General features: G+C 35.4%; 7 protein-coding genes across 11 annotated transcripts; 4 read left to right on the forward strand and 3 right to left on the reverse strand.

The window, feature by feature from the left end:
• The first annotated feature begins 4 nt into the window (after window positions 1-4).
• On the forward strand, window positions 5-2,987 carry LOC149690474 (putative aarF domain-containing protein kinase 2). 2 transcript variants are annotated; one of them, XM_089870044.1, is made up of 7 exons: window positions 5-254; window positions 338-1,141; window positions 1,205-1,354; window positions 1,420-1,548; window positions 1,615-1,710; window positions 2,160-2,411; window positions 2,467-2,987. In XM_089870044.1, the coding sequence occupies exons 2-7, from the start codon at window positions 356-358 to the stop codon at window positions 2,767-2,769; spliced, it is 1,716 nt and encodes a 571-aa protein (XP_089726170.1). In that variant the 5' UTR covers window positions 5-254; window positions 338-355; the 3' UTR covers window positions 2,770-2,987. The 2 variants fall into 2 exon arrangements, with proteins under 2 accessions (XP_089726170.1, XP_089726171.1); XM_089870045.1 differs by having other exon boundaries at window positions 351-1,141.
• Window positions 2,988-3,402: 415 nt separating this feature from the next.
• On the reverse strand, window positions 3,403-5,971 carry LOC149690475 (ras-related protein Rab-9B-like). The gene has a single exon (XM_089870051.1). The coding sequence runs from the start codon at window positions 5,550-5,552 to the stop codon at window positions 4,908-4,910; it is 645 nt and encodes a 214-aa protein (XP_089726177.1). The 5' UTR covers window positions 5,553-5,971; the 3' UTR covers window positions 3,403-4,907.
• Window positions 5,972-6,147: 176 nt separating this feature from the next.
• Window positions 6,148-10,033, forward strand: Ndfip (Nedd4 family interacting protein). Of its 3 annotated transcripts, XR_016383750.1 has the most exons (7): window positions 6,148-6,331; window positions 6,472-6,631; window positions 6,695-6,822; window positions 6,911-6,989; window positions 7,092-7,216; window positions 8,113-8,416; window positions 8,969-10,033. XR_016383750.1 is itself a non-coding variant. In XM_089870049.1 (6 exons), the coding sequence occupies exons 1-6, from the start codon at window positions 6,305-6,307 to the stop codon at window positions 8,275-8,277; spliced, it is 684 nt and encodes a 227-aa protein (XP_089726175.1). In that variant the 5' UTR covers window positions 6,148-6,304; the 3' UTR covers window positions 8,278-10,033. The 3 variants fall into 3 exon arrangements, 2 of the variants coding, with proteins under 2 accessions (XP_089726175.1, XP_089726176.1); XM_089870049.1 differs by having other exon boundaries at window positions 8,113-10,033; XM_089870050.1 differs by having other exon boundaries at window positions 6,149-6,331; window positions 6,917-6,989; window positions 8,113-10,033.
• Spase22-23 (Signal peptidase complex subunit Spase22-23) lies at window positions 9,840-11,787 on the reverse strand. Its single transcript, XM_089870052.1, has 5 exons — window positions 11,443-11,787; window positions 11,016-11,091; window positions 10,832-10,906; window positions 10,632-10,747; window positions 9,840-10,117 (listed from the first exon to the last, which is right to left on the reverse strand). The coding sequence occupies exons 1-5, from the start codon at window positions 11,583-11,585 to the stop codon at window positions 9,988-9,990; spliced, it is 540 nt and encodes a 179-aa protein (XP_089726178.1). The 5' UTR covers window positions 11,586-11,787; the 3' UTR covers window positions 9,840-9,987.
• Window positions 11,788-11,901: 114 nt separating this feature from the next.
• Tim9b (Translocase of inner membrane 9b) lies at window positions 11,902-12,574 on the forward strand. Its single transcript, XM_089870054.1, has 4 exons — window positions 11,902-12,081; window positions 12,162-12,202; window positions 12,266-12,320; window positions 12,380-12,574. The coding sequence occupies exons 1-4, from the start codon at window positions 12,055-12,057 to the stop codon at window positions 12,554-12,556; spliced, it is 300 nt and encodes a 99-aa protein (XP_089726180.1). The 5' UTR covers window positions 11,902-12,054; the 3' UTR covers window positions 12,557-12,574.
• A 262-nt stretch (window positions 12,575-12,836) lies between these two features.
• LOC149690479 (uncharacterized) lies at window positions 12,837-20,052 on the forward strand. 2 transcript variants are annotated; one of them, XM_089870027.1, is made up of 2 exons: window positions 12,837-13,263; window positions 14,710-20,052. In XM_089870027.1, the coding sequence occupies exon 2, from the start codon at window positions 14,738-14,740 to the stop codon at window positions 19,604-19,606; it is 4,869 nt and encodes a 1,622-aa protein (XP_089726153.1). In that variant the 5' UTR covers window positions 12,837-13,263; window positions 14,710-14,737; the 3' UTR covers window positions 19,607-20,052. The 2 variants fall into 2 exon arrangements, with proteins under 2 accessions (XP_089726153.1, XP_089726152.1); XM_089870026.1 differs by having other exon boundaries at window positions 12,837-13,281; window positions 14,710-19,856.
• LOC149690480 (uncharacterized) lies at window positions 19,800-24,708 on the reverse strand. The gene is made up of 7 exons (XM_089870039.1): window positions 22,951-24,708; window positions 22,711-22,891; window positions 22,349-22,606; window positions 22,118-22,282; window positions 21,773-22,041; window positions 21,373-21,708; window positions 19,800-21,317 (listed from the first exon to the last, which is right to left on the reverse strand). The coding sequence occupies exons 1-7, from the start codon at window positions 24,706-24,708 to the stop codon at window positions 20,154-20,156; spliced, it is 4,131 nt and encodes a 1,376-aa protein (XP_089726165.1). The 3' UTR covers window positions 19,800-20,153.
• Window positions 24,709-24,947: the final 239 nt, after the last annotated feature.

Consider the following 24,947-nt stretch of genomic DNA (forward strand, 5'->3'; position numbering starts at 1 on the left):
GTCAAAGGTGGGTTTCGGCACCGGGGAAGAGACAAGAGGACGCAGATGTTTTTAACGTCACTGCAAAAAAATTCTAAAAATAAATAATTTAAAAAATTAATATCTTTATTAAAATATAACAAGCATAACTCCTTGAATTATTAATGACATTCGCAATAAGAATATTTAAAGTTAAAAATATAAAGGTTACTGAAAGGTCAAAGGTGGGTTTCGGCACCGGGAAGAGACAGAGCGAGGACGCAGATGTTTTTCTAGTAATTTATTATTATTATTATTAAATATACATTTATCAAATTCTAGACAATTATTATCTAATTCTTATCTAATAAAAATATAGAATTTTCTTACAGTTTAAATGATGCAGCGCTGTTTTATCAATATCAACACACATCTTTATAAAAATCTACGTACAAAAATATGCAGAGTTCCTATCATCAGACAAAACCTCATAAAAAGCATTCCCCGATCAATTTTTAAACCAAACAATATAAAACCTAGAAAATTACCATTTCTCGTCGCTCTAATACCTGCTTTTGATTTAAGAACAGACACTTCAAGTTCAAAGCCAATTGAAAAAAGACTATCTATACCTCGTTTTCACGGTGTATTATGTGCCCCTAAAGTTGACGAAAGAAATGAAATTTATAGCGTAAACTTTAAATTTAGGACCTGGTTTTACTCCTTATACAATTTCCTGAAACTATTCTTACGATGTTCATTTATACTCATATTATTCTTCCCCTTTTTAATTTTATATCCTTTAAAACTAATAAGTAATTATTGTGATAAAATCTGGTGGAGTTTATTTATAAGAGTTTTGGAATTTAGTGGCCCTGTATTGGTCAAACTTGGTCAATGGGCCAGTACTAGACGAGATCTTTTCCCTGAAAAAATGTGTTATAATTTATCTCTATTAACTCATAATCGACACCCCCACGCATGGAGACACACCGCTAAAACATTATCCAAATGTTTCGGGGATAATTGGAGGGATTCCTTTAACCCTGTTGCAAATGGTGAACCAAAACCAGTCGGTTCCGGTTGCGTAGCTCAAGTTTATAAAATGTACACAACACCACAACTTTCTCCTGTATTAGATAGTGATGAAAATAAATCTAATTTGGTACCGGTTGCCTTGAAGGTACTCTACACGTCAAATGACGTCAATTAAGGGCTCCCCTTCAATATACACTTTATTATTTAGGTCCTACATCCAAATATTGAAGAACAATTCCATAGAGATATTGCTATTTTAAGATTCTTAGCTAAAACTGCCGAATTTCTATTCCCATCATTAAAATGGATCAGTTTACAAGACTGTGTTAGTGAATTTAACGACTTTATGTTAAGTCAGGTACTTTCTTCACATACAAGCATATTTACTACAGAACAATGATAAATTTCTTATGATAAATGTAGATTGATTTGACACACGAAGCTAAAATGCTCGAAAAATTCGCGTATAATTTCAAAAAACACGAAATGGTCAAGTTTCCACAGCCAATTTATCCATTTGTTAACGAACAAGCCTTATTAGAAACTTGGGAGGTGATTGTTAGATTGTTTTTTCTGAAAGGAGATAAAGAAGCTTAATCTGTGAATAATAATTTTAAGGAAGGCATTCCAATTTCTAAATTTATCGAAGAGGAAGTTGATCCTAATATCAAAGAAAGCATGGCAGTACTTCTAATTAATATTATGCTAAAAATGGTCTGTTATAGGAAAAGTTCAGGTGGTTACATAACATTATACCTTGAAAGAACGGCCTTTTTCTAAATATAAAAGGAAAATTATTAATAAACATAAATGATCACTTACTACAAATTAATTAACATTTTAATTAGTCTTAAAAAACGACGACTACTGCGCCGCCATTTTGTTTTAGAACCCACCAGTCCCACCTTACCCCTCTCAGCCTATGAGAATTCAACCAATCCCGTAGCTGTAAGCCACTAAACCAAAATGGCGGCGCAGTAGTCGTCGTTTTTAAGACTAATTAAAATGTTAATTAATTTGTAATAAGAGCTCATTTATGTTTTTTAATATTTTTCCGTTTGTATTTATAAAAAGACCGTCGTTTTAAGGTATAGTGTTATGTTACCTGAAGTCTATAGAAAAAACCCTAGAAAAAATTAAACACTCAACATTACACTTTTTAGACATTTGTTGACAATCTGGTCCATTCCGACCTCCATCCTGGAAACATATTTGTGCAAATGATCAAAAATGACAGCAATGAAAAGAGAGAAAAACTAATAGAGGACATTTGTGACGTTACTGTCCTCAGTTTGAAAGACTATGAAGAAATCAAATTCAAACTAGTCATCCTTGATTGTGGATTGACTACCCAATTGTCTTCCTTTGACTTTGACAATTTCTTTACCGTTTTTCGATCTGTTGTACTTAAAAGGGTATAACGTGTCACAATTTGAGTTGGAAATCAATTTTAAAAGGCTTGATTTTCAGGGCGACATTGTGGCTCAAACATTTCTGAACAATTCTTTGAATGAATGTCCTAAACCCGAGGAATTCATCAGGGATATGGAGAATCTTGTGAACAAATTCCGGGAACAAACATTATCATTGTCAAAGGTGGATGTTGGTGATCTTCTAGGGAGAGTGTTCAATCTTCTAATGTATCATAAAGTAAAACTGGAGAGCCGTTTTTCATCGGTTATGGTTGCAATCATGGTCTTAGAGGGACTTGGAAGATCTTTAGATCCAAGTCGAGATATTCTTGAAGAAGCTATTCCTTATTTAATTGGATAATAAAACCTGTAGATTTTAAATGTGATTGTCAACTATATTGACATTATTTGTGAAATGATAATCAAATATTGGTAATTTAAGTTATTATTATTAATCATTTTGGAAAACATGTTTATGAATAATTATAAATTAAAGAAATATGCAAAAATTTGTTGAATGTACCGTTGTACGTAGATTAAGGAAAAAATTTAATAAAATTATATTTTTTTGGTTTTAAATTTGCTTCCGCTTCTTGTTAATTTAATTAAGTTGCCCTAATTACTATATATTTTTCCCTGACATTTCCCTGACTTTTTAGGTCCATTTTCAATTTCCCTGACTTTTCCCTGACATTTTAGGCCCATTTTCAATTTCCCTGACTTTTCCAGGTTTTCCAGGATTTCCAGGTCGTGTACGAACCCTGTTAGTAATTTCATTCATATTCATCATTGCGTTCAACATTAATTATACATAGTTAAATTCAGACTAGGAGGATTGATACCATTACACCAGGAGTCCAGCTAGGCTACTCGGTACTTCTCTTTGTCCACCATGTAGCCAAGCCTCCTTGGTGTAAATGGCAAGGTATCAATCCTTCTAGACTTAATTTAACTACGTATTAAATTTTTTTTAAACAGGATAACATTGTAAAACTTGAAAGAAAGCAAATTTATTTTATTTTTTTATCACAGTTCTTATCACGCACAAAATTAGCATCCATTTTTCTTCATCTTTTAATCCTTACATATACAAATTTTATTAATTTAATTTTTGTCATAATTTTCGAATTTGTTTTACATTTTTTTTTGGTCAAAAAGCATGATAAATTTTATTAAAAGGACAAGATTGAAGACATTTAATTTAAGTATGAAGACCAAATATTAATACAAAAATTAACAGTTTAAATAGATGATACAGAGTAAGTCTAAGTATTCTTTAAATTTTTTGAAGGATACAAAAAATAGTGGTGCACTAATTAAGATAAATAATTAAAAATACAAACCTATATTAATATTTCTATGGATTTAATAACTACATAATTATAAGTTCTTAAGGAATGTTTGACCTATTAATTAACTTCATTTCTAATTGGATATAAATTTAATTTAATTAATATTTAAGGAGTAATCCTACATAGCACCAGGTGAGAATGGGCAAATGAATTAGACCGTCAAATTTAAAGTTGTTGCATAATTTTTATTTTTAATTTGAAATTGTATCTAAATTCTAAAAACAGGCCTATTTTTGGTCTAATATAAGCCAATTCCATAACCCAACCTCTACAGGAAAGTTTTTACGTCACAAATTAGTTTTAGTAAATTTCCCGGAACTATTAAGCAAATTTCACAGGGTAATGGCAGCCCTCTGCCTTCGACTGTATTAAGCTCTATGGGGAAATAACATGGGGTGCCATTAGTCTATAGTCTATTAATTCATCATTTGCCCATCCTTCAACAAAATACATCACAAACTTTAAAACAAAGTCTGTCTTTCTTCATTTAGTATATAAAAGTGGTCTCAATAACCAAAAGACTAGCTAATAGACTGTGTCAAAAATTGGATCATAATCTCTCACTTTCTTTCTTTCTTTCTTTTTTGGCCTAATAAAAAAATTATTTAAGCTAGCACAGAATCACGTACGTAACAATTACTGATTGGGTTGGACCTAAACCTTCTTTAACAATAAATGACGCCCCAGTATGTGACACAACTAGAGATAAAAACAAAGTGTCAAATACTTTTATCTATAATTTATGATTAAATATGAATTGAATTGAATTGAATACAAGAGCACTGAGCTATATTTATATTTAGTAATGGATTCTTTGGTTTTTCTTTCGTTTTTTTTTTAACTATCCAAATTTCCCCCCGTTAAAGAAGGTGGGTAGTTGCTGAAGTTTATTTTAATAAAAAAGACGGTAGTTTGTAGTTTTATAATACATTGTTACAATACCAGCGATTTTTATATTTTAAGGCAGCATTTCATTTTATTTCATTTTATTCATTCCATTCTTTATTTATATTTCAACATTCAAGCTACATTCCTTTTAAGAGCAAAGTTGTTTTAAAAGTTCCGCTCGCTCAAAAAATGATTATTATCGATAAACAAAAATTGGGGAGTAGGAGGAATGGAAGAATTATTTTTTTTTTTTGAAATATTATCCGCAGCAAACTGATTTATGTGAATGGTTTTTCAAGTCTACCGTATCTCCAACATAAGGACGTTCTAATTTAGCTTCCATTTTAACCCAATTATCAACTGCCAACATAAATGCATCTTCTACATTAGTAGAGTCTTTAGCGCTAGTTTCTACAAATGGTATATTGTTATTTTGAAGAGCGAACGTTTGACCCTCTTCCGTCGTCACTTCTCTTTTATCAGGGGAAACATCAACTTTGTTACCGACAATAAGGAAGGGAAAAATAGAGGGATCCTTAACATCAGCGTAATAAAGAAATTCTTTCTTCCACATTGTCAAATTTTCAAAACTGGACTTTTCTTCGAGACTATAAGTTAATATGCAAATGTCTGACCCGCGATAAAATGGCGTTCTTAAACTGCGGAATCTTTCTTGGCCGGCTGTATCCCATATTTGAAGGGTATATGTTTCGTTGTTAACGGTAATATCCTTATTAAGAAATTCAACACCAATGGTATGAAAGGAATCAGCGTCAAACTGATTGTTGACAAAACGATTCATTAAACAACTTTTTCCAACGCCTCCGTCTCCCAAAAGAACTACTTTTAATAAGGTTGACCGTTGACTAGATCTACCTACAGATTTCGCGTCTTTCCCTGCCATTTTTAAACTTTTTACGGACGTTTGTTTGTTTGACAAGGAAGTTTTCACTGTTTCATAGTTCAAAGTCAAATATTTCCAAGTTGTTTATATCAGATTTATACGTCGAAAAGAATCACGAGATAGATAACTAAATCAGGTTTTTCCTGGTAACTTTTTTAGGTACCCCTACGTTAATTTTTAACAAAAGGTCGAAGGTCGTGCCAATGACCAAGGCTTGTTGCGTATTCGCGCTTTTTACGGTTATTACCCGTTTGGTAGATAGTTTAAATTACAGTTAAGGGTAGAAATAGTAATATTACCTATAAATGAAACCAATCCAACTGTTACAAGCGTCCAGAAGCATAATTTTTACAACTTGTAAGTTCTTAACTTTCACAATAAACATTATCCGCGCACTTGAACCAACACCTCACGACAACAACAAGATAATTGCGCGTAGTATTATTTCTCCTATCCTTGAAAAATATAAAAAAAACCTATAGTACAAGGAGGATGTAGCAGTGTAGAGGTAGAAAACTACCATTGTAGTAGAAATAATACCAAAAGTAGTAGAAATAATACCAAAAGTAGTAGAAACTAAAGAACAGGGAAGCCAAAAATTTTACGTCTACCCACACGTCGATTTTTGTCAGCTATTATTATTTTTTAAATTCAATATTATTAAATTAAATTGGAAGTTTTACATAAGATAAAATTGAATAGTGTTCATGATAAAATTAAACACACGTTTATAAACGTTTAAACTCAAAATAATGGATAAAGCTCCAAGATACACCACCGTAAGTACTTCTATAACTTATTAAGCCTATTTTGCTAAGCCTAATTTTTGAGAACAAGGATGTTCGGTGCAAATAAATCTAGATCAGTAATATTCCTTAGTTTTAATAATAGGAAAATAAACAAAATGAACCCCATTTAGATCCCGTTGGATGATGAATCGGCTCCACCATTACCTCCTCAAGGTATTCCACCTCCAGCTTATGAAGTAACTGAAGGAGCTAATGCTTCAGAAGCAGAAGGTGCTTGCGGAGGGATAGGTGTAGGTGCTGAAGGATCCTCAAACCCCGCTAATGGAGAACGTAATGTTGTCTTAAAGATTATATTAATTAATTATAAATTAATCAATTAAATTATAATTATAGAAGATGATTTGTATAAGGGACAGGCAGAATATGTTTCCCCTCCACCTTATAGTATCGCGTCAGCCGAGTTACCATCTTATGAAGAAGCTCAAAGGAGTAAAATTATGGAAGATGAGGATGAAAGACAGGTTAAACAGCTCTTTAATCATTTTAATTTAATTTAATTTAAGAAATCTTTTACAAATATGGTTGTTTCGTTTCTTTTTTAACCACCAGAGACAGGACCCTACTAATCTCTTCACCAGAGATAATGATATCCTCGGAACAGATTTTATGTTCTTTATTTCCTTTTTTGGTCAGTATTTCCTATTTCCTATTTCCAAGTTGAAAATTCAAGGAATATGAATATTAATAATAATCAGGAAATTGGAAATTTACATTCCTTTTCCTGTTTCAGTTGCATTCCTTTTCAATTGGGTAGGTTTCCTTCTACTGCTCTGTTTTTGCCACACTTTAGCAGCCCGTTACGGTGCTTTGGCAGGATTTGGATTGTCTCTAGCTAAATGGACCTTATTGGTCAAGGTATTATTATTAATCTTAATTCTTATCTAGTGTAGAATAATAATATTACAGGGTTCATATCATACAAACCCCTGGGAAAACCTCAGGGAAAAATCAGGGAAATAAATAGTTGACAAAAACCTCAGGGAAATTTAGAATTTTTAGTAAAATTCAGGGAAATCAGGGTTAAATTTGAGTCAAACAGGGGTGGAGTAATTATTAATTAAGCAAAATGTTCATAAACATAAAAATACCCTCCATAGGATTAACATTACACCCAACTTTGGAGGCTCATAACTCTGGTTATATTAGAGATACGGGGATGTCCTTTGAGTATGTTTTAGTCCAATTTGCCCCCCATCCAACCATACTAAAAACTTAGGGCTACGACAAACAGGGGCCGAGTAATTAAGCAAAATGTTCATAAACATCCCCTCCATAGGATTAACATTACACCCAACTTTGGAGGCTCATAACTCTGGTTATATTAGAGATACAGGGATGTCCTTTGAGTATGTTATAGTCCAATTTGTCCCCCATCTAACCATACTAAAAACGTAGGGCTACGACAAACAGGGGCCGAGTAATTAAGCAAAATGTCCATAAACATGCCCTCCATAGGATTAACATTACAGTATACTTTGGAGGCTCATAACTCTGGTTATATTAGAGATACGGGGATGTCCTTGGAGTATGTTATAGTCCAATTTGCCCCCCCCCCTCCCTCCTTGGTTAACATTTGCTCCATGGAATACTTCATACAGGGGAAAAACCTGGAAAATTCAGGGAAGTATATGGGGAAAAACCTCCCATAAATCTCAGGGAAATTTGTTTCCCCAAAAGTTGTATGAACCCTGATTATTATAAAATAGACCTCCAGTTTACGATCATATATCCATTTTTTTTTTTTTTTTTAGCATTCAACCGATTTGGTTAGTTCAGAAAATGAATGGTTGTGGTGGATAATCATGGCATTTGGAGTTTTAATCTGTGCCAGAGCAACTCTGCAATACATTCACGCTAAAAGGGAATGGCGGCTTTTGAATCCGCTAACTCAGGAGAGATTGGTTTTTCTGTATTAGATAAACAACAACAAAATTTAATTAAGCTAATGGCAGTGGCACCCCTTTAAAAAATCATAAAATGTGACGTGGGGGAAAAAACAAACATAAAAAAAAGCTACTAGAGTAAAAGATTTTGGTTCTTTTTTTCTATATAGGGGTGCGTTCAGTAACGCTCAACGGAGACCAAACGCGTTGAGCTCCGTTGATCAACGTGACGTCATGTGACGTATTAGGCTACTGAACGTTTTTGCAAACTTTGCGTTGCGTCGTCTGCTTACTGTTCATGGAAATGGATATTCGAGGGCCTGCTAACCAAAATAAGAGAAAACTCTGACCAGTAACTTAGCCAAGGCTTAAGCTTTAAAACCCAATAACTTTTTAAGCTTCATAGATATAGTCGAAAAAATTTCATAAAATACTTTCCAGACATTACTCTATCGCATTCAATCGCTGCTACACCGATTTTATAAATATTTCCGAAATTATTCATCAAATTAACTCCTCAAAATCCTTCAGGGAGATAATTTTCCGCCATTGCTGCTACGTCACAAATTGCGTTGCTCAACGAAGTTATCGGCTCTTATAACCGATGACTTCGATGCCTATTCGCTTACAATCGTGACGTCAAACCGGAAGTTCCGAAAATCGTTCAGTGGCAAATGCGCATTCAACGGAGCCTTCGTTGAGCGTTACTGAACGCAGCCTAGAGATCCTATTCTATTCTATTTTATTCCCCCCCCCCTTTATCCCCCCCCCCAAAAAACCAGTACATTTATTGTAAACAAAAACAAATATATATCGTGATGTAAAAGAAGGATATTGTTTCTTAATATTTTTAGGGCTAGTTATTAATTATGATTTTAAGTTATGTTATTAATTATTCATTGTTTTTGTTTATTATTCCCCCCCTCCCTCTAAATAACAATATTAATTAAAACTAGTTGACGTTTTAGAATATTAAATAGATTAAGTCATTTTTGGCTAATGGGGATTAATTAATTATAATTAATTAATTATATATATTTAAAATAATTAAAAAAAGAAAGAAAAAACTAAGTATTTGAAATCACGAACAAATTTTAAGCAGACTCTACTCTACCCCCAATATTTGTGTTCTTGGTGTTAAAAAGCCACTTTTTTTTTGTAAATAAATAAATATATATCAGACTCGGTCTTTAAAAGAAATTAATTAAATCACACAATTTGAATTAGAATTTAAATTCCACTTATTATAATTAATTAAATTAATTAATGATGATCCTAGAAACTAAATTAATTAATTTATTGTAAATTAAAATTACCTGAAAGAAAAAAAAAGAAGCAATTAAATTTTGTTTTTAATTAATAATTGGCGCTAATTTTTGTTAAATAAATTAATAATCCCTTTGTATATACAAATGTAAAAGTTTATGGAAGCTAATGTAAATTTAATTAGGTTTATTTTAGTTTAAAATAATATTACTGCTAGTTATCAAATTTTTTGTGGATTTATTCGTTCAATTGTATGTGGTTGTTTATTTGTTTGTTTTTTTGTTTTTTTGGTTTTTGAACCATTAAATAAAAATTCTATAACATTAATAATCTGTTTATGGTCTTTTTTTTAATAAATTACCAATTAGTGTACAAAAAATGGTGGTTGGTTAATTAATTAATTAATTAATTAAAAGTGCATCATCCATTCCCCTTTTTACCAATTTTTGTTTTTATTTTTATTTTTCTCTTTTTTTTTTACATTCTGGAAGTTGTATACTCGGCAGGGAATGAGAAACTTGAACTACCAATACCAACAATATTAGGAAGACTTCCAGCATTTGGAATAATATTCCATGATAATGTCATTGTGATATTTTTATTTGATCTGAAAATTTTATTTTATAGTCTTGAATTGGCCTTATTCCTGATCAACGCCACCGAGGCGTAGCGGCGACTTTTGGAACTATAATATTACGGTAGCCAATTACAGGTGGCGGTGGAGTCAATGGATCCTAGCCAAGGCTTAACAAGCGATATGGTTTCAAAAGTATTAAAAGTTGATTTTATCTTTCTTATTCTGTCTAATATTATGAAATAAGACTTTGGGAGTAAGTTTTCATTCGATTTTGGTCTATTTGGAGATTATTAGGTTAATAATAAGTATTTAAAACATGTTTTTTGAAGTTGAAGCGGTAATAATCAAAACATAGAAAATAACAGATCTCCATCAGAGTACGTCGACTCCAGCGCCACCTCTGATTGGCTACCGTATTATTATAGTTCCAAAAGTCGCCGCTACGCCTTGGTGGCGTTGATCAGGAATAAAGCCAATTTAGGGGGAGGGGGGGGGGTAATTTGCAAGGGATTATGGGTTCAAAACCATGGTAAACCCTTTTTACCTTAAACCATTTCCATCATCCCAGAAATAATATTTAGTATTTAAATTTTTATAATCCAATAAGGCATTTTCGCCTCTTTGTATAATTTTGTCCCATAATACTACTTGATTTAAAACCTGAAATAAATTAATAGATATTTAACCATAATACACATTCATTAGATTAGATTAGATTAACATCTTTTGAACTGAAATAATTACATTGGCTTCTGTTTTATACTCAGCAGTCAAGTATAAGAAAAGTTGTTTCACATTCCAATTAAATAAGCTTGTCAGATGTAAGGTTTAAGTTAAAGTAAACAATACTTAAGAGGTAAAAGTAATTATGGTATAATTCCACAATAATTATGGTTCATTATAAAACTTAATTAAATTATAAAAGGATATCAGCTTGCAAATCAAAAGTAACAAATCCTAGATCATTTTTCTCCCTAGATGCGCTGTAATCTGGCACATTTTTTCTGATAACGAGATATATCATCAGTTTCTCTCACACTCTAACCATATTTTTACCCTTCTGAACATTTAACACCTTTACTAAGCAATAATTAGTAATTAATTTTACATTTAAGAACTACAAAGTACTGAAAAACGGCGCCTATAATATTTTCCTGAGAGTTAAATCAGTAAAGATCGTAATTAACATCAAAAATGGTAATTTCTCTGGCCCCCATTTGCCACTTGCCCACATCACAATAATAGACTAATGGCACCCCATGTTATTTCCCCATAGAGCTTAATACAGTCGAAGGCAGAGGTTTGCCATTACCCTATGAAACAAATAATAGGACCAAGGCTTAAGGTATACTTACACAACAGCTTTCACGGATTTTACTGTAACATTTGTTTTATAGTCCTTAAAAGCGGTTGAAATGAAACAACAGAAAGTTAAACCTGCTAATACACTTAAAGTAAATGCAAATATTGCATTTCCTCTGGACAAAAACGTATTCATTGCCGAAAACTTTCCAAAATGACTAAATACACAACATGAACCGGTCAGCACTGATCTGAGTGATGACGTATAACTCGTTTTAGCGCCAGAGGGCCGTAAATTCGTTGTCAATTTTAAAGGACTAACGAATGAGCTTAAAAGAATAAGATTGACTAACAAGTAGTAGCGACTCCTATGTAAAGTGTTAGCTCTCCATGCGTTTACAGAATAGGAGGATATATACCATTAACACGGGGAGGCCAGGCTTCATGTGTTACACAAGGAGGCCTGATTCAATGGGTTTCTAAAGCTAGGCCTCCGTTTGTAAAAGGTATGAATCCTCCTAGTCTGTAAACTATTTATTCCTAAGATCATAGGTTGTCTGCTACAAGTTCTAATACAATTCGATATTCTCTTCAAGATTAGGCTTAGAAGTTTAAACTAACTAATTTCTTTTTTATCCATAAAATAGCGACTTTAAATTAATAAAATGGCTGATGAAGCAGCCGTAAGAAATGTAAGAATACTTCCCCGTTTCTCAGTTCAATTAATGGATGAAAAATTAAAAAAATAAAATGTTAAACCTTAAATTTTCAGTTTAAGGATTTTCTTCTAATTTACAATAGAATGGCGGAAATGTAATTAGTAGGCAATTAAACACACGCAATTAAATATATTACATTACTTTTAAATAATTATAGGTGTTTCAATCATTGTGTGGATGATCTAAATCACAGAGACTTATCAAATGCAGAAGTATATTGTTAAAACATTGGAAATGACCAATAATTTTAACATAATTATTTTACTTAAAGATTGACTGCGTTAACAAATGTTCCACTAAAACCATAAGCATTAATCACAAACTCATGGGAGTATATATGGAAGTCCACCCTGAAATAATTGCAAAAAGAATTGAAGCTGTTAATCAACAGCAGGCACTTTTAAATGCTGCTGTTGTTACTCCTGATAGTGTAATTAAAAATGAATAAAATTTGTGATTTTAATTATATAGGCCTATATTTGAAATTATTTTTTAAACCAAATTATGTAAATACTTTGGTCATTAAATAAATAAATACACGTTTCATCTTCATCTTCATCTTCAGAAAATCTCAAATGATAAACCATGGAGTAATTTTACTGGAGTGATATTAACAGCTACCTTTGAAGTGTATTACACTTTAGTTAGGCCTCCTTTAATATTGCTCCATGGTGGCAGATTGCTAGGCGCATATGGCATAAAATAATAGTTAAAGAGCAGAGACTCGAGAATCATGTAAAAAATTACTGTTTCTTATCGCTTTAATATTATTTTTGACGTCATCAAATCTTGAATTGAACAATGCTTGAACCTTGAAATAATACAGCAAGTCAAAGTCAAACTGGAAGTCCGCGGGACCTGTCACCATGCTATGACTGCAACTAGCCGCGTTCAAACCTGTTCGTTTTATTTAGTAAACAAATCTCAAACTACTCGACGGATGTCTGTTTTTTCTTCCGCTGATGAACTATTCAGTTTTAATCTAATTGTGCTTTTGTAATACAGTTTAATTAACTATATTTGCGTATCTAAAATTTTCTTCAAATAAATACTTCAGTCAGTTATTATTCAGTTTCCGAAATTTCGGAATCGTCTTAACCCTTGGCTTTGAAACTGATGTACAATTTAATATTTTACCAATCATATTCATATCTGGTATGAATTTGGAATTAGGTGATGTATCATTTATTTTTATTATTTTATGTTCGTTATTTTTGTGTTTGGTCTATAAATTTAATTCTTGACAAACTCTATGGGGAGTTGGCACTACAGGCTCGCGCATTCAAAATACAGTTTTTTCAATAAATATCATTTATTCAAGGTTAATTATAGGATAATTTGTTAAAATGAAGGCGCGGAAATTAATTAAAATATATATTTTTCATGTTTTTCTATATTTTACCCTTCATATTAAAGGTTAGGTTAGGTTAAGTTCAGGTTAGGTTAAGTTCAGGTTAAGTTCAGGTTAGGTTAGGTTAAGTTCAGGTTAGGTTAGGTTAAGTTCAGGTTAGGTTAGGTTAAGTTCAGGTTAGGTTAGGTTAAGTTCAGGTTAAGTTCAGGTTAGGTTAAGTTCAGGTTAGGTTAGGTTAAGTTCAGGTTAAGTTCAGGTTAGGTTAAGTTCAGGTTAGGTTAGGTTAAGTTCAGGTTAAGTTCAGGTTAGGTTAAGTTCAGGTTAGGTTAAGTTCAGGTTAGGTTAAGTTCAGGTTAGGTTAGGTTCAGGTTAGGTTAGGTTAGGTTAAGTCATAGCCCACTTGATCACGCACGCTGGTTGCACGCGCTCTAGAAGCCCCTTCAATCGACCCTAAGAATGAGAATAACATAGGTTCGGTCTAAAATTCAAACCCGTCTGGTTTTAACATGGGCGTCTATGGGAGGGGACCAGTTTTATCAACGTTTTTGACAATATTAGTGCATCTACTGGTTCAAATCTCTTGAATTTTTAATGAGACGTGTATTGAAAGGTTTGATATTATCCTGTAAAATTTAAAGTCTCCAGCTATAATAGTTTTTTTTTATAAAAAATAAAAATCATCACATGGTAGAGAAATTGAAGGATTTAACTCTTTCAATTTCTCTACTTTGTGATGATTTTTATTTTTTATAAAAAAAACTATTATAGCTGGAGACTTTAAATTTTACAGGATAATATCAAACCTTTCAATACACGTCTCATTAAAAATTCAAGAGATTTGAACCAGTAGATGCACTAATATTGTCAAAAACGTTGATAAAACTGGTCCCCTCCCATAGACGCCCATGTTAAAACCAGACGGGTTAGAAAGTTTAGACCGAACCTATGTGAGGCGCCGCATACGTGAGTTAACATGTAAAAAAAATCGTTTGGACGGGCTTCTAGAGCGCGTGCAGCCAGCGTGATCAAGTAGGCTATGGTTAAGTTCAGGTTAGGTTAGGTTAGGTTAGGTTCAGGTTTGGTGGAAAAACTTTACTTTAGCTCGCGCATTCAAAATACAGTTTTTCCAATAAATATAAAAATAAATAAAAACTTGGAGTAAAGTTTAGCCAGGACCTGGGCAGCTGCCACCTTCCTATTTAATTAGCGTAAAGAATTGTATTTAGAATTGGAAGTTTATTCTTTTCCAGCTCTTTCAATCTTTCGCGAGGTATTGCAATGAAGAAATTTGTAACTAAATTAGAAGATGTGCCAACTGAATATTATTTACGACGTGTGGGAAATGATGAAAGCCCAATGCTTGTACCTCTTTATGACGAACTACAAATTGGGAGGGAATTGTGTCAATCCACTCACGTTTCCCGCAAACACGTCTCTTTTCAAACTAGCGCGGGAGGAGCATGGTTTGTCAAAGACTTGGGCAGCCTTAATGGAATATATAGAAACCAAAAGAAACTTAAGCCAAATTGCCTTCATAAATTAAGTAACGGGGATGTTATTGGCCTTGGAATTCCCGCCTACCAGAATAGTGACGAGTTTCTATTCGCTTTTTGCCATAAAGAAAAATCTGAGCCTCGGGACATAAAACCAAAGATAAATATAGAAAATGACCCAATTCCAAATGGACTCCTTCAAGCATTAGGCGATTTAAATACTCCCCCGGAAGATATTAATAATAAGAAATCGGATAAAAATGGTTCGGATGTTGATATCTTTGATTTATTTTCAATTCAACGCCAAGATAACCCTAATCAGGGAACATCATCCAAAGTGTGTGCAAATCCTACAGATAGTCGGGTCTCTAATGGGGATACGACTGTCAACTTGAATAACGCAAAACCACAGTCAGACGACGATGAAGACATCGAAATAATTGATGTAATACTTAACCCAGGTGCTAAAAAGACATTACCCAAAGAAGTGAAAGTAGTAGAAACAAACTTAACATCCCAGTGTTTTCCTACAACTGAAAAAATCCTTGTTCAAACTGATACTAGTCCCAAAGCCCAAAGCTCTAGTCTGGATGGTTGTTCTATTAAATATTCTAGGCCAGGCCCTTTATCAAAGAAAAAACCAGGACTAAGAAAGAAAAGTAGCGTAGAATCGGTAAAAGTTAACTCGGATAAAGTTGAAAATATAAATGTTACCTCATTAGCCACGCGACCAGAATTAGGGAATAGCTGTACATCAATAGCTATAAGTGTTGAGAAAAATGTCACGGTTAAAACTGAAAATGCAACGCGTGTTCAAGATGAAAATCCCATTACTAAAAACACTAACAACACGACGCGACGTGAATCACAAAGCGGTTCAACAGCAGCAGCGTCCAGCTCTGAGAAAGATGTCAATATAGATAATGTAGACCTAGTAGATTATTTACTGAAAAGTGAAGCGAAAAACAAGAAATGTTCGGTAAAGCTAGAACGTTTATCCGGGTCAACACTTGATAGCTATAAGAGGAAATGTAAGGAGTCAACCAAAATTTTCAAGAAAAAGAACGAAAGTAAAATTAAGAAGCGAAAGGGACGAGTATACGTTATGGAAACATCATCAGAAAGTGAAGGCGAAGCTTTTAAACCAAAACCCATTGAAGTCGACGAATTTGATTTGGAAAAAATGATAGGAAGTGATAATGATGATGAGACGGGAAACATGAACTATTCTCAGGTGGATGATGTCATTTTAATATCTGATGGCGAAGATGATTTCTTCGACGTAACTTCCGAAATGGCAAAAGTAAAGATAGAAGTGAATAGTGATGAAGAAGCGAATGAGCGTGAAGATTTTGTAGATCCAAACGATGATCCTGATCGCTTCTTCCCAGAGCTTTCTCAAGCATTCTACGAGGGTGTTTCGGAAGAAGAGATAGCGATACCATCTACGTCTGAAGAAAAAACTTCGCAACCCAAAAGGAATGGACCCATTCAACTGACTGAACCACAAATCTTGAAAAATAGACCGAGGTATTTATGCGGACGCGGAGAATATATCAAGCCACTATCGAACATAGATGCCAAAAAGTTTTACCCAAAGAACACTAGTCGGACCACGCCTCCAGTTCCCAAAGTCCCAGCGACGAACCGCAAGCCAACAAAAAGTAATTTGAAAAGCAAAGTGCAAGCTAAAATGGGCCATCGAATACCTTGCCCCGGTGGTGGTTCAGCCATAAGACCCGAACCTACTATCGTTCGACCTAAAGAAGCCGTGGGGGTTAAAAATAATTCCGAAATCATTGGAGCTAAACGGAAAACATCAACGGATAATAATGAAAACACTAATGGCGCGAAGAAAACGAAGAAAGCCAAGGTGACGGAAAAATCCCGTTTAGACATGATGATTGAAGAACCTGCAACAAACAAGGCTAAACTTACCAACCCTCATTTCAAAAAGCCTTTGTCTAGCTATAGAATTCCAATAAAACCGGCAGCTAATAACCCAATGCCATCGGCAACATCAACGTCGACAACGAACTCTAGCGTACCAAAGACAAACGAAGACCCCAAGACCTTGAACAATTCTAAACCGTCGATACCCAATGGATACGCTCGTCCATCGTCATACCATCAAGCACCCTCTACTGTTGCGGGTAAAAAACTTCGATTTGAAGATTTACCCAAAGAGCATGAGATACCAACATCACGGGCAGTCAATGGCCTGTCAATTTCAACTGAAAGACCATCAAGACCAACTCTATTAAAGAGTAATTTAAAACCAGCGCAACCAACGACATCGACCTCTAAAGTTCCACTGACAATAACCCCTTCCGTGAATATAACCCCGAGACACAAGTATAACCCTGATAAATATCTGGCGTTGGTTCTAAAATGGAATGTGAGATGGTTAGACGAGCAAAAATGTGCCACTGAACCACCACCCGTGATTAAGGATGCCAGAATGTTTCGTAACGTCGAAACTCATTACAAAACCATTGACGAGCACTTCCATACGTATTTTCCGCTCTTAATACTCGAGACCTGGGATTTAATATACCGAGATTGGAGTGAAAACCATAATAAACCCAAGAAATTCGAACCCTTGTTTGTCCCAACTAACTACGACGCTGCTGTTGGCGACTCTCTCGCGGAAATTGTTGTGGAGTCCGTAATTGAACATAAAGACTTGGAACATTTTTCGCACTACAAGGAAGGAATGCTGGTAATATTTGATGTCAGAGTCCAAGGAAAAAAGTCTCCCACTTTTGGTTATATTAAAGAACTGAAATGTTCAGTGTGGAATCCCCTAACAAATCAAAATGCCCAACTGTCCTGCATGTCGAGTTCCCGAAGACCAAACGCGCAACACATTACGCTTTTCGTTAAAATTAGGGCTCGTGGCACTTGCTTCAAATTTGATAAGCAGTTGACAATCTCACCAGTAACCTACCTAAGACCCTCGCTGCGTCAAGTTGAAAGTTTAACGAATCTTCACAATTCTCCTTTGGCCAAATACGTTCTAACGCCACACACGACAGCCATGCGGGTCTCGGTTTTCCCTAAAGAAAGGTTCGAACCAATTGGAACTTTTAATACGTCCCAAAAGAACGCTATTCTCGGAGCCGCGTACGCCGGACTACTACCCGAACCCACGCCAAAGGTAGTTCTTCTACAAGGTCCACCAGGAACTGGTAAAACCCACACTTGCGTTGGATTGATACAACAACTACTATACGGACGCGGTCATCAAGATTCGGGACGGCGCCTGCTTGTATTGGCACCCTCCAACGCGGCTATTGACGAAATAACTAGAAGGCTGATCAAATTAAAACCTAGTATCGACGCGAAACACCCGGACAAGCCGTTAAATATTGTTCGCGTGGGACAGCTGGACAGTATGCATAGTGACGTCAAAGAATTTTCTGTGGATGAAATAGCTCTAAAGCAGTCCGCTAAGAATGACAGACAAACGGAGGATAACCTTAACATGGAAACCAACGAACTCCAAGCTAAAATAAACTCACTCACCACTGTCGTCGAAAGTCGAGTATGCAAGAGCCTGCCCGTTGAGCGTGAGAATTTTAAAATTGCTAGCCTGCACGCTCACATGAAAAAAATTGAGGGACGGAAAATACAACTAAATCAGTACAGCGACAGATTTTCCAAAAAAGATCCTCAAACCAAAAACCACATTGTCAGCTATAAAAAACAAATAGTCGCGAATGCCAACGTCATTCTGACAACTCTAGCTAGTTGTCGCCAATCAATAATTGACAGCGTTTTTGGACCTAACGCGAAATCTCGGTTAAAATTCACAGCTTGCATAGTTGACGAAGCTTCGCAGTGCTGCGAACCAGATATTCTACTACCATTACAGTATCAGATTACAAAGTTGATACTTATCGGTGATCCTCAGCAATTACCGGCCACAATATTATCGCAAAAAGCCGCGTCCTTTAACTTTCAAAAATCACTCTTCGAGAGGTTTTACGACTATTACCGATCTAAGGAGTCACCCATCGTTATGTTGAAAGAACAGTACCGAATGCATTCGGAAATTTGCTCATTCCCATCAAAGTACTTCTACAACAACGCTTTGTATACTTCCAACGGCGTTGACAGAACAATGAACAACTTTCCTTTAAAACCGTTCGTTTTCTTCGATCTCGAAGATAGTAAAGAAAGTAACAACAGTAGCAACACTAGCTTTCAAAATGACGCCGAAGCTAAAATCATACGAAAAATGTGCAACGAAATAGTCCAAATAGTTCCTAATAATTACACAATTGGAATTATAACCCCTTACCAAGGTCAACGCAAGTTACTGATGAGAAACTTTCCGCAACCTACACTCCGAAGGTTCGAGTTTAACACCGTAGATGGTTTCCAAGGACGCGAAAAGGACATAACCATCTTGTCCTGCGTTCGGGCAAACGACGACCAAACAATCGGGTTCTTAAAATGCCCCCAAAGACTAAACGTCGCCATTACTAGAGCATGTAAATCGCTTATAATTTGCGGTCACATTGATTCGTTAATTAAACACGATCATTGGAAGAGTCTAATAGAAAACGCGAAATCGAGAGACTTAGTGTACAAGATTAACTCAACGGATAATATTTCAAATACTATCAAATACCTGACTAAAAATTAATTAAAAAAGTAATTAGTGTATCCTATCCATCGCGTTAATATTGAAAGTAACATGTTTATTAAAGTTATCTTACAGTCAAAGTATGCCCACTCTTTGTAATATTATTTTTATATAAAGATTTGTAAGATAAGCATCATGTAAAAAAAAAACACACACATTTCCCCCCCCCCCCATGTTTATAATAAAGCCGAGATTTCTTTCATGTAAAATATCATGAAAATTAAAAGATTTAATAATGGTGTGAAAAAAATGTAGTTGGATCGTTTTGAAGACATACGAAACATATTGGTTGTCATTTTGACAACTTACACTTTAAGTTACTTAACTTTCAAAAATGTAACTTTCTTAATATAATGCTAGTAAAAACATTAGTTATAGTAATAATACTAGTAAAAACATTACTTATAGTAATAATACTAGTAAAAACATTAGTTATAGTAATAATACTAGTAAAAACATTTTTCGCTGAATTATATAAAGGAAATTAGGAATGTTTTTATAACCAACCTTGGTTTGTTCGAAAACTTCAACGCTAAACATATGGTGTTTACATAGTAGCGCCATTGGCCAACGCTTTGGCAATTGCTTCTGGTCCCTTGTTCAAAATCCCCCTCAACTTATGCATTTGTCTCGTTGTACCCCAAGCGCTAACTTGCAAGGAATTTCTATCTTCCCTAATTAGAATTTCGTTGCAACCCGACCACTGACAAAGCTTTAATTTCAAATTCTCCACCGAGTACATTCCCTTAGCGTTACCCGACAAACTATACGGTTCCATTTCTTCCATTTCGGTTACAGCCGCGTTACTTTCAAAATTACCAAAAGCCTCGAAAGTGCCAGTAATAGCTACGTGTCGATAAGTAGTCATGGCTTCTTTGGCTAATATATTAAGTCTATCTATGTGAACTTGCGTATGTCTACGTAAAATGTCAACTCTTTGATCTAATAAGAGTTTATCTTTAAACCTCATCGACATAAAGAACTTCAGGAAGGTCAAAATCAACGTCATCGCGTCTGACTTGATCCGTCCACTAACATTGTGCGCGTGGATTAACAGTTTTACGGTTTTGAACTCATCAAGATGGCACTTCTCGGTCAACGCTGTATTGTACTGTCTCCAACTGTCCAACATTTGAGCAGCGAGCTCCCATTCAACTAAGGGACAATCGGGAGTAGCGACCCTTTGCAATTCCCTTAACACGTTGTATTGCAACGCGTTTAACTCTGATTTCAGATCTTTTAACTTAAGCGAGAATTTAATCAAAACTGGATTAACAGGAACGCTTTGATTCTTGGCCATTAAGTTAAGTAGCTTAATTTGGCACAAATACTTTTCAAGAATCCAAGGAAAGCTCAAAAATCGCGGAGAGTTAGTTTGCGAATACGTTACCATGTACCAAGCCGAAGCTTTACGCAAAACGTCTTCCGTATCTGGGGTAGATTGATTTTCAAATTCGGCTAAAAAGTCTTTGCGCATGATTTTCGCCAGTTCTTCGATGCTAAGTTTGATCAATTCCTCGATTTCGCTTCTATCTTTGTAAAAGTTGTATCGTCCGTGCAGTTTTGAAAAACAGTTGGTCATGGCTTCGCTTTCGTTTTTAATCCCGTAAGTCATGAGAATCGTTTCCAAACGATCGTTGTATTTATCGCGGGTTTCGATGGCCGATTGCTTATATTTTTGCCAACCATTATATTCCAAATACGGATCAAACTGCGAGTTATTAACATTAAATACGTTTAAGCATAGACAAAATCGCCAGACTTACGGTTATGTTGGAATACGTTTCACTGGTTGTGACCGTGTATTCGCAGAATGTCTGAACTACTCTAAATAAGACGCCTAGTGATCGTTTACTTCTGTACGTATTTTTGTCTCCCTTTTGCATGAAGTCTGGATATTTCAAGGGTTTCTCATGATCATCAAGATTCACTTTTTGCCCATTTTTGGCGTAATCAACCGCAATGCTGCACTTTCTAGCGATACTAGCGCATAATTGCGAGGCTATTCCTACCGAATCAGCAAAGCATAAGTGCGCCGTAGCTATCATGCCAATCATATCTGAAGCGACATAATCGCAGAGAAAATCCAGCATATCGCGAACCTTAAGTGATAGAATAGTGAAACTTAATACGAGACGTAATTAAGTTATATTTTGTCAAATGTACTTCAATTGGTCGCAACAACTGTTCATTAAATGGTACTGGAAAGTGACTAGGCGGTTTATTGGGGCTAAAAATTAAATCTTCCTTCCAAATAACTGTGTATTCGTCGCCATCCAGGTCTGATCCAGACATTTCATTCGGGTGTGGTCTAGGACCATTTTGGGGGAAAACTATGCAATCTTTGATGTGACGCAACTGTGGGATGTCTACGGCTGTTAGAATTCTTACGTCACCTCCTTGGTAAGCGGGATTTTTGGTAACCATGACCGGACCTTTGTATTTAATGTATTTAATAATGAAAGTGTAAAACTTAAACAAACCTACAAGTAGCGTCACATTAAAGCTAACCTGTTAATACTTTGGTTTTGGAGTTTGTTTCTTTTCCCAAAAGATTTTTGGTGTACTGCACAAATACTTGGCCATATTGTAAAATACCATATTCGTCTAGGACTCCGAACATGTTTCTACCTTTACTCGGGTCAATAGGTAAACTAGCTTTCTTTAATATTTTATCTATTATAAAAAATGGCTAAATAAATATCTACGCGCATCTAAAGTTCAGGAAAACAATTAACTGACCAACAGCTGACAAATGAGCCGCGAGAAGCATTCCACGAAAAAATGGTTCAACTGTTAAGCTAATACCAGATTTTGCCAAATCAAACAATTTGAGATTCAAATTTTGATGTCCCAAAAGGTAATGAGCGGCTTTGGCATCGTTAAAAAACATGTCAGTTAAGGTTTCCAAAGCATCTTCTTGTAGTCGAAGAAAAACGTGATTTTGAATGCCATTTTGATTCAGAATTGTGATCAAAGGTCGGTTGAGATTGACAGGACCTGAAACGCGACCCAACTTAATACTTAAAACTTTAAGGCAGTCTCGAATAATGTCGAGAAATCAACGACAAGTATATTTTCCTCATAGTATTTTGAACACTCACCAGCACTGCTAACTTTGCAAATTTCCAAACTTTTTGAAGAACTCTCAAACTTTCTCATACTTCGACGGAATACAACATCGTAATTTTTCAATTGCGGGTTTTGAACGAGCATGCCTTTACAACCGGCAAATCTAATTTGAAAGGCACTGGGATTTCCTTCCAAGTCAAGTTTCTCAATGACCTACGAACAAAATTCCATCGTTGACACGACGACTTTCCGCTGAATGGAAAAAGGCATACCTTTTGGGCCACTGGAACTGAAATTTGTCCAACTCCGTCGGAAAAACAATAAGGTCTTCCGCTTTCTGGGTCATGTCCCCTTTCGATATCATCGACTGTTTGAATCCTATCCAGTTCGAACATCCTTCCAGAATCTTGAGTTTGGGAGAAACACTGTCCCATTCGAGACATGTACTTGGGAACGCAACGAATATGTGAGAAATCTCCCATCCAATTACGGATTGACGCTGCGGTGTTTCCCTTCGCGTCTTTGGCGTACAACCAAACACCGTGGTCTCTTATCTGAGAGTTGGACCAGGCGAGGAATTCAAAGTGTCTATCTCCAATGGTTATACCATGCAGCATATTGGGTTTGATTGTATTCTTGATAACGTTATCATCCGCATAACGATAATTGAGCTTGAAGTAATCTTCATCACGAAAAGAAACTCTCAAAGCGTGCTCCTTGTCGAATTCCCGGATGATTCGATTCTGTATGCAGATCTCGGGGGGCCAAAGAAGAACTCTGGTTGGAGTTACAATGGCGCGTCGAATTTTGGTAATTTTATTGCTACCAGCTTCTAATTCAATTCTAGATTTGTCCAAATTCAAATACCACTCGTAGAGAACCTTGAACGAGGACAAGTAATTGTAAGAATGTCCAGTGTCTGTCAGTCGTACGAGATCAGACAAGGCTTCTTCCGTGACTTTATCATTAGCTTTCCAATACTGGCAGACAGTTTGAAGAAAAGTTTGGAATTCTTGAAATACAAGTCGGCAATTACGTCTAATCAGCGCTTCGATCAGATAAACGCACGAGTAATCTACCCCAATCAAGTATGGATTCTTCAGAGCGCTCGTCAAACTGGGCATCGCTTCTTCCCTTATAGTAAATGGCGCGAAGTAAATTGGGGTTCCATTTCGTTTGCACCTGAAGTGCATGCGGGAAATTATTTCCTCAAACTCTGACTGGCTGGAGAATTTAAGGCAAATTGCGTTTGAACGGCCAATTATGTCTTTAGGCAAGGTTGAAGTATCAACCACTCTTTTAATTCCATTATGCAACGTCGGGGGATTCATCAATTCAAAAATGACAACGTTCGTGTCGTTAACCAAAATTTGCTTGATATTGGCGTAATTCAACTTGAACGTCTGAAAAAACTGGTGACGCATCTGGCCAAGTCGATTAACGAATGTTAACCTTTTATTCTGTTCCCGAATTTGGACGGACAACTCTGACGTGTCATGCTTGAAATCGGCGCAATAGTTGTAACCCACGCTGAGAGATGACAAAAACGTATTTGATAGTGGTATTCTTCCTGGTACGTGATGTTCAACGTAGCTTGTTGGGGTAACCAAGGTACCAAATGATACACTGTTCAGAACGACATCCGAGTGTTGATTTCTTCTGACATAACAATACGCTTGCGCAACTTTAAAGTTGAGTAAAGGTTTGTTTTCTTCGGGAAAGTATCTTCCAACTTTCCACAACCAATCTTTACGGAAAGTCTCGTACTCTCCCCTGACGTCAGCATTGCAATTCCAGTGCGTCTTGCTCAATGCTTCGCAATACACTTCGTAACTCAAATCGCCAAATGTGGGTTTACTTTTCCCATTTCTTACACTATTAACAGCATTCAAGTCCGTATTATAGACATTCCAAATTTCAATAGTTACACCGCAATCACTAAGGCATTGTCGCAACCTTCTTTCAATGTCTGTTTTAAAATTGCCGTTTTTTTCCGTCAAATAAACCCACAACGTAAATTTCAACTTCATATTGCGTAACTTGTCTAGACCCGTTTAGACGCGCAAATTCGCTTCGCTAGTCTTTATGCCAACTACTTTACAAATACAACGAGTCCGCCACTGAATTAGTTTTCAATTGAAACATGAGTCAGTCGAGTCGAGGGGTCGAGACACGATCGAGTTTAGTTTTACTTTTGTTATCAAACCAACTCCTTTTCAATAATTGGACCTTGAACCTTACAAGCAATTCCCCCTAAATATTATTTATC

Source organism: Phalangium opilio, unplaced genomic scaffold (genome assembly GCF_054372755.1).
Source record: "Phalangium opilio isolate 3A_F unplaced genomic scaffold, DU_Popi_V2 ptg000031l_1, whole genome shotgun sequence".
Lineage (NCBI taxonomy): Eukaryota > Metazoa > Arthropoda > Arachnida > Opiliones > Phalangiidae > Phalangium > Phalangium opilio.

Excerpts from the sequence above, each read along its gene's own strand:
- LOC149690474 (XM_089870044.1), top strand. The coding sequence starts at position 356 with ATGATGCAGCGCTGTTTTATCAATATCAACACACATCTTTATAAAAAT. Across the intron at positions 1,142-1,204 it reads TGGTACCGGTTGCCTTGAAG|GTCCTACATCCAAATATTGA; the intron begins GTACTCTACACG and ends TTTATTATTTAG. Across the intron at positions 2,412-2,466 it reads GATCTGTTGTACTTAAAAGG|GGCGACATTGTGGCTCAAAC; the intron begins GTATAACGTGTC and ends CTTGATTTTCAG.
- LOC149690475 (XM_089870051.1), bottom strand. The coding sequence starts at position 5,552 with ATGGCAGGGAAAGACGCGAAATCTGTAGGTAGATCTAGTCAACGGTCA.
- Ndfip (XM_089870049.1), top strand. The coding sequence starts at position 6,305 with ATGGATAAAGCTCCAAGATACACCACC. Across the intron at positions 6,632-6,694 it reads AAACCCCGCTAATGGAGAAC|AAGATGATTTGTATAAGGGA; the intron begins GTAATGTTGTCT and ends TTATAATTATAG. Across the intron at positions 6,823-6,910 it reads AAGATGAGGATGAAAGACAG|AGACAGGACCCTACTAATCT; the intron begins GTTAAACAGCTC and ends TTTAACCACCAG.
- Spase22-23 (XM_089870052.1), bottom strand. The coding sequence starts at position 11,585 with ATGAATACGTTTTTGTCCAGAGGAAATGCAATATTTGCATTTACTTTA. Across the intron at positions 11,092-11,442 it reads AAATCCGTGAAAGCTGTTGT|AAAAAATGTGCCAGATTACA; the intron begins GTAAGTATACCT and ends TCTCGTTATCAG. Across the intron at positions 10,118-10,631 it reads GATGATGGAAATGGTTTAAG|ATCAAATAAAAATATCACAA; the intron begins GTAAAAAGGGTT and ends TAAAATTTTCAG.
- Tim9b (XM_089870054.1), top strand. The coding sequence starts at position 12,055 with ATGGCTGATGAAGCAGCCGTAAGAAAT. Across the intron at positions 12,082-12,161 it reads ATGAAGCAGCCGTAAGAAAT|TTTAAGGATTTTCTTCTAAT; the intron begins GTAAGAATACTT and ends TTAAATTTTCAG. Across the intron at positions 12,321-12,379 it reads GAGACTTATCAAATGCAGAA|ATTGACTGCGTTAACAAATG; the intron begins GTATATTGTTAA and ends TTTTACTTAAAG.
- LOC149690479 (XM_089870027.1), top strand. The coding sequence starts at position 14,738 with ATGAAGAAATTTGTAACTAAATTAGAAGATGTGCCAACTGAATATTAT.
- LOC149690480 (XM_089870039.1), bottom strand. The coding sequence starts at position 24,708 with ATGAAGTTGAAATTTACGTTGTGGGTTTATTTGACGGAAAAAAACGGC. Across the intron at positions 22,283-22,348 it reads GGCTCATTTGTCAGCTGTTG|ATAAAATATTAAAGAAAGCT; the intron begins GTCAGTTAATTG and ends TTTTTATAATAG. Across the intron at positions 21,709-21,772 it reads AGTTGTTGCGACCAATTGAA|GTTCGCGATATGCTGGATTT; the intron begins GTACATTTGACA and ends CTATCACTTAAG.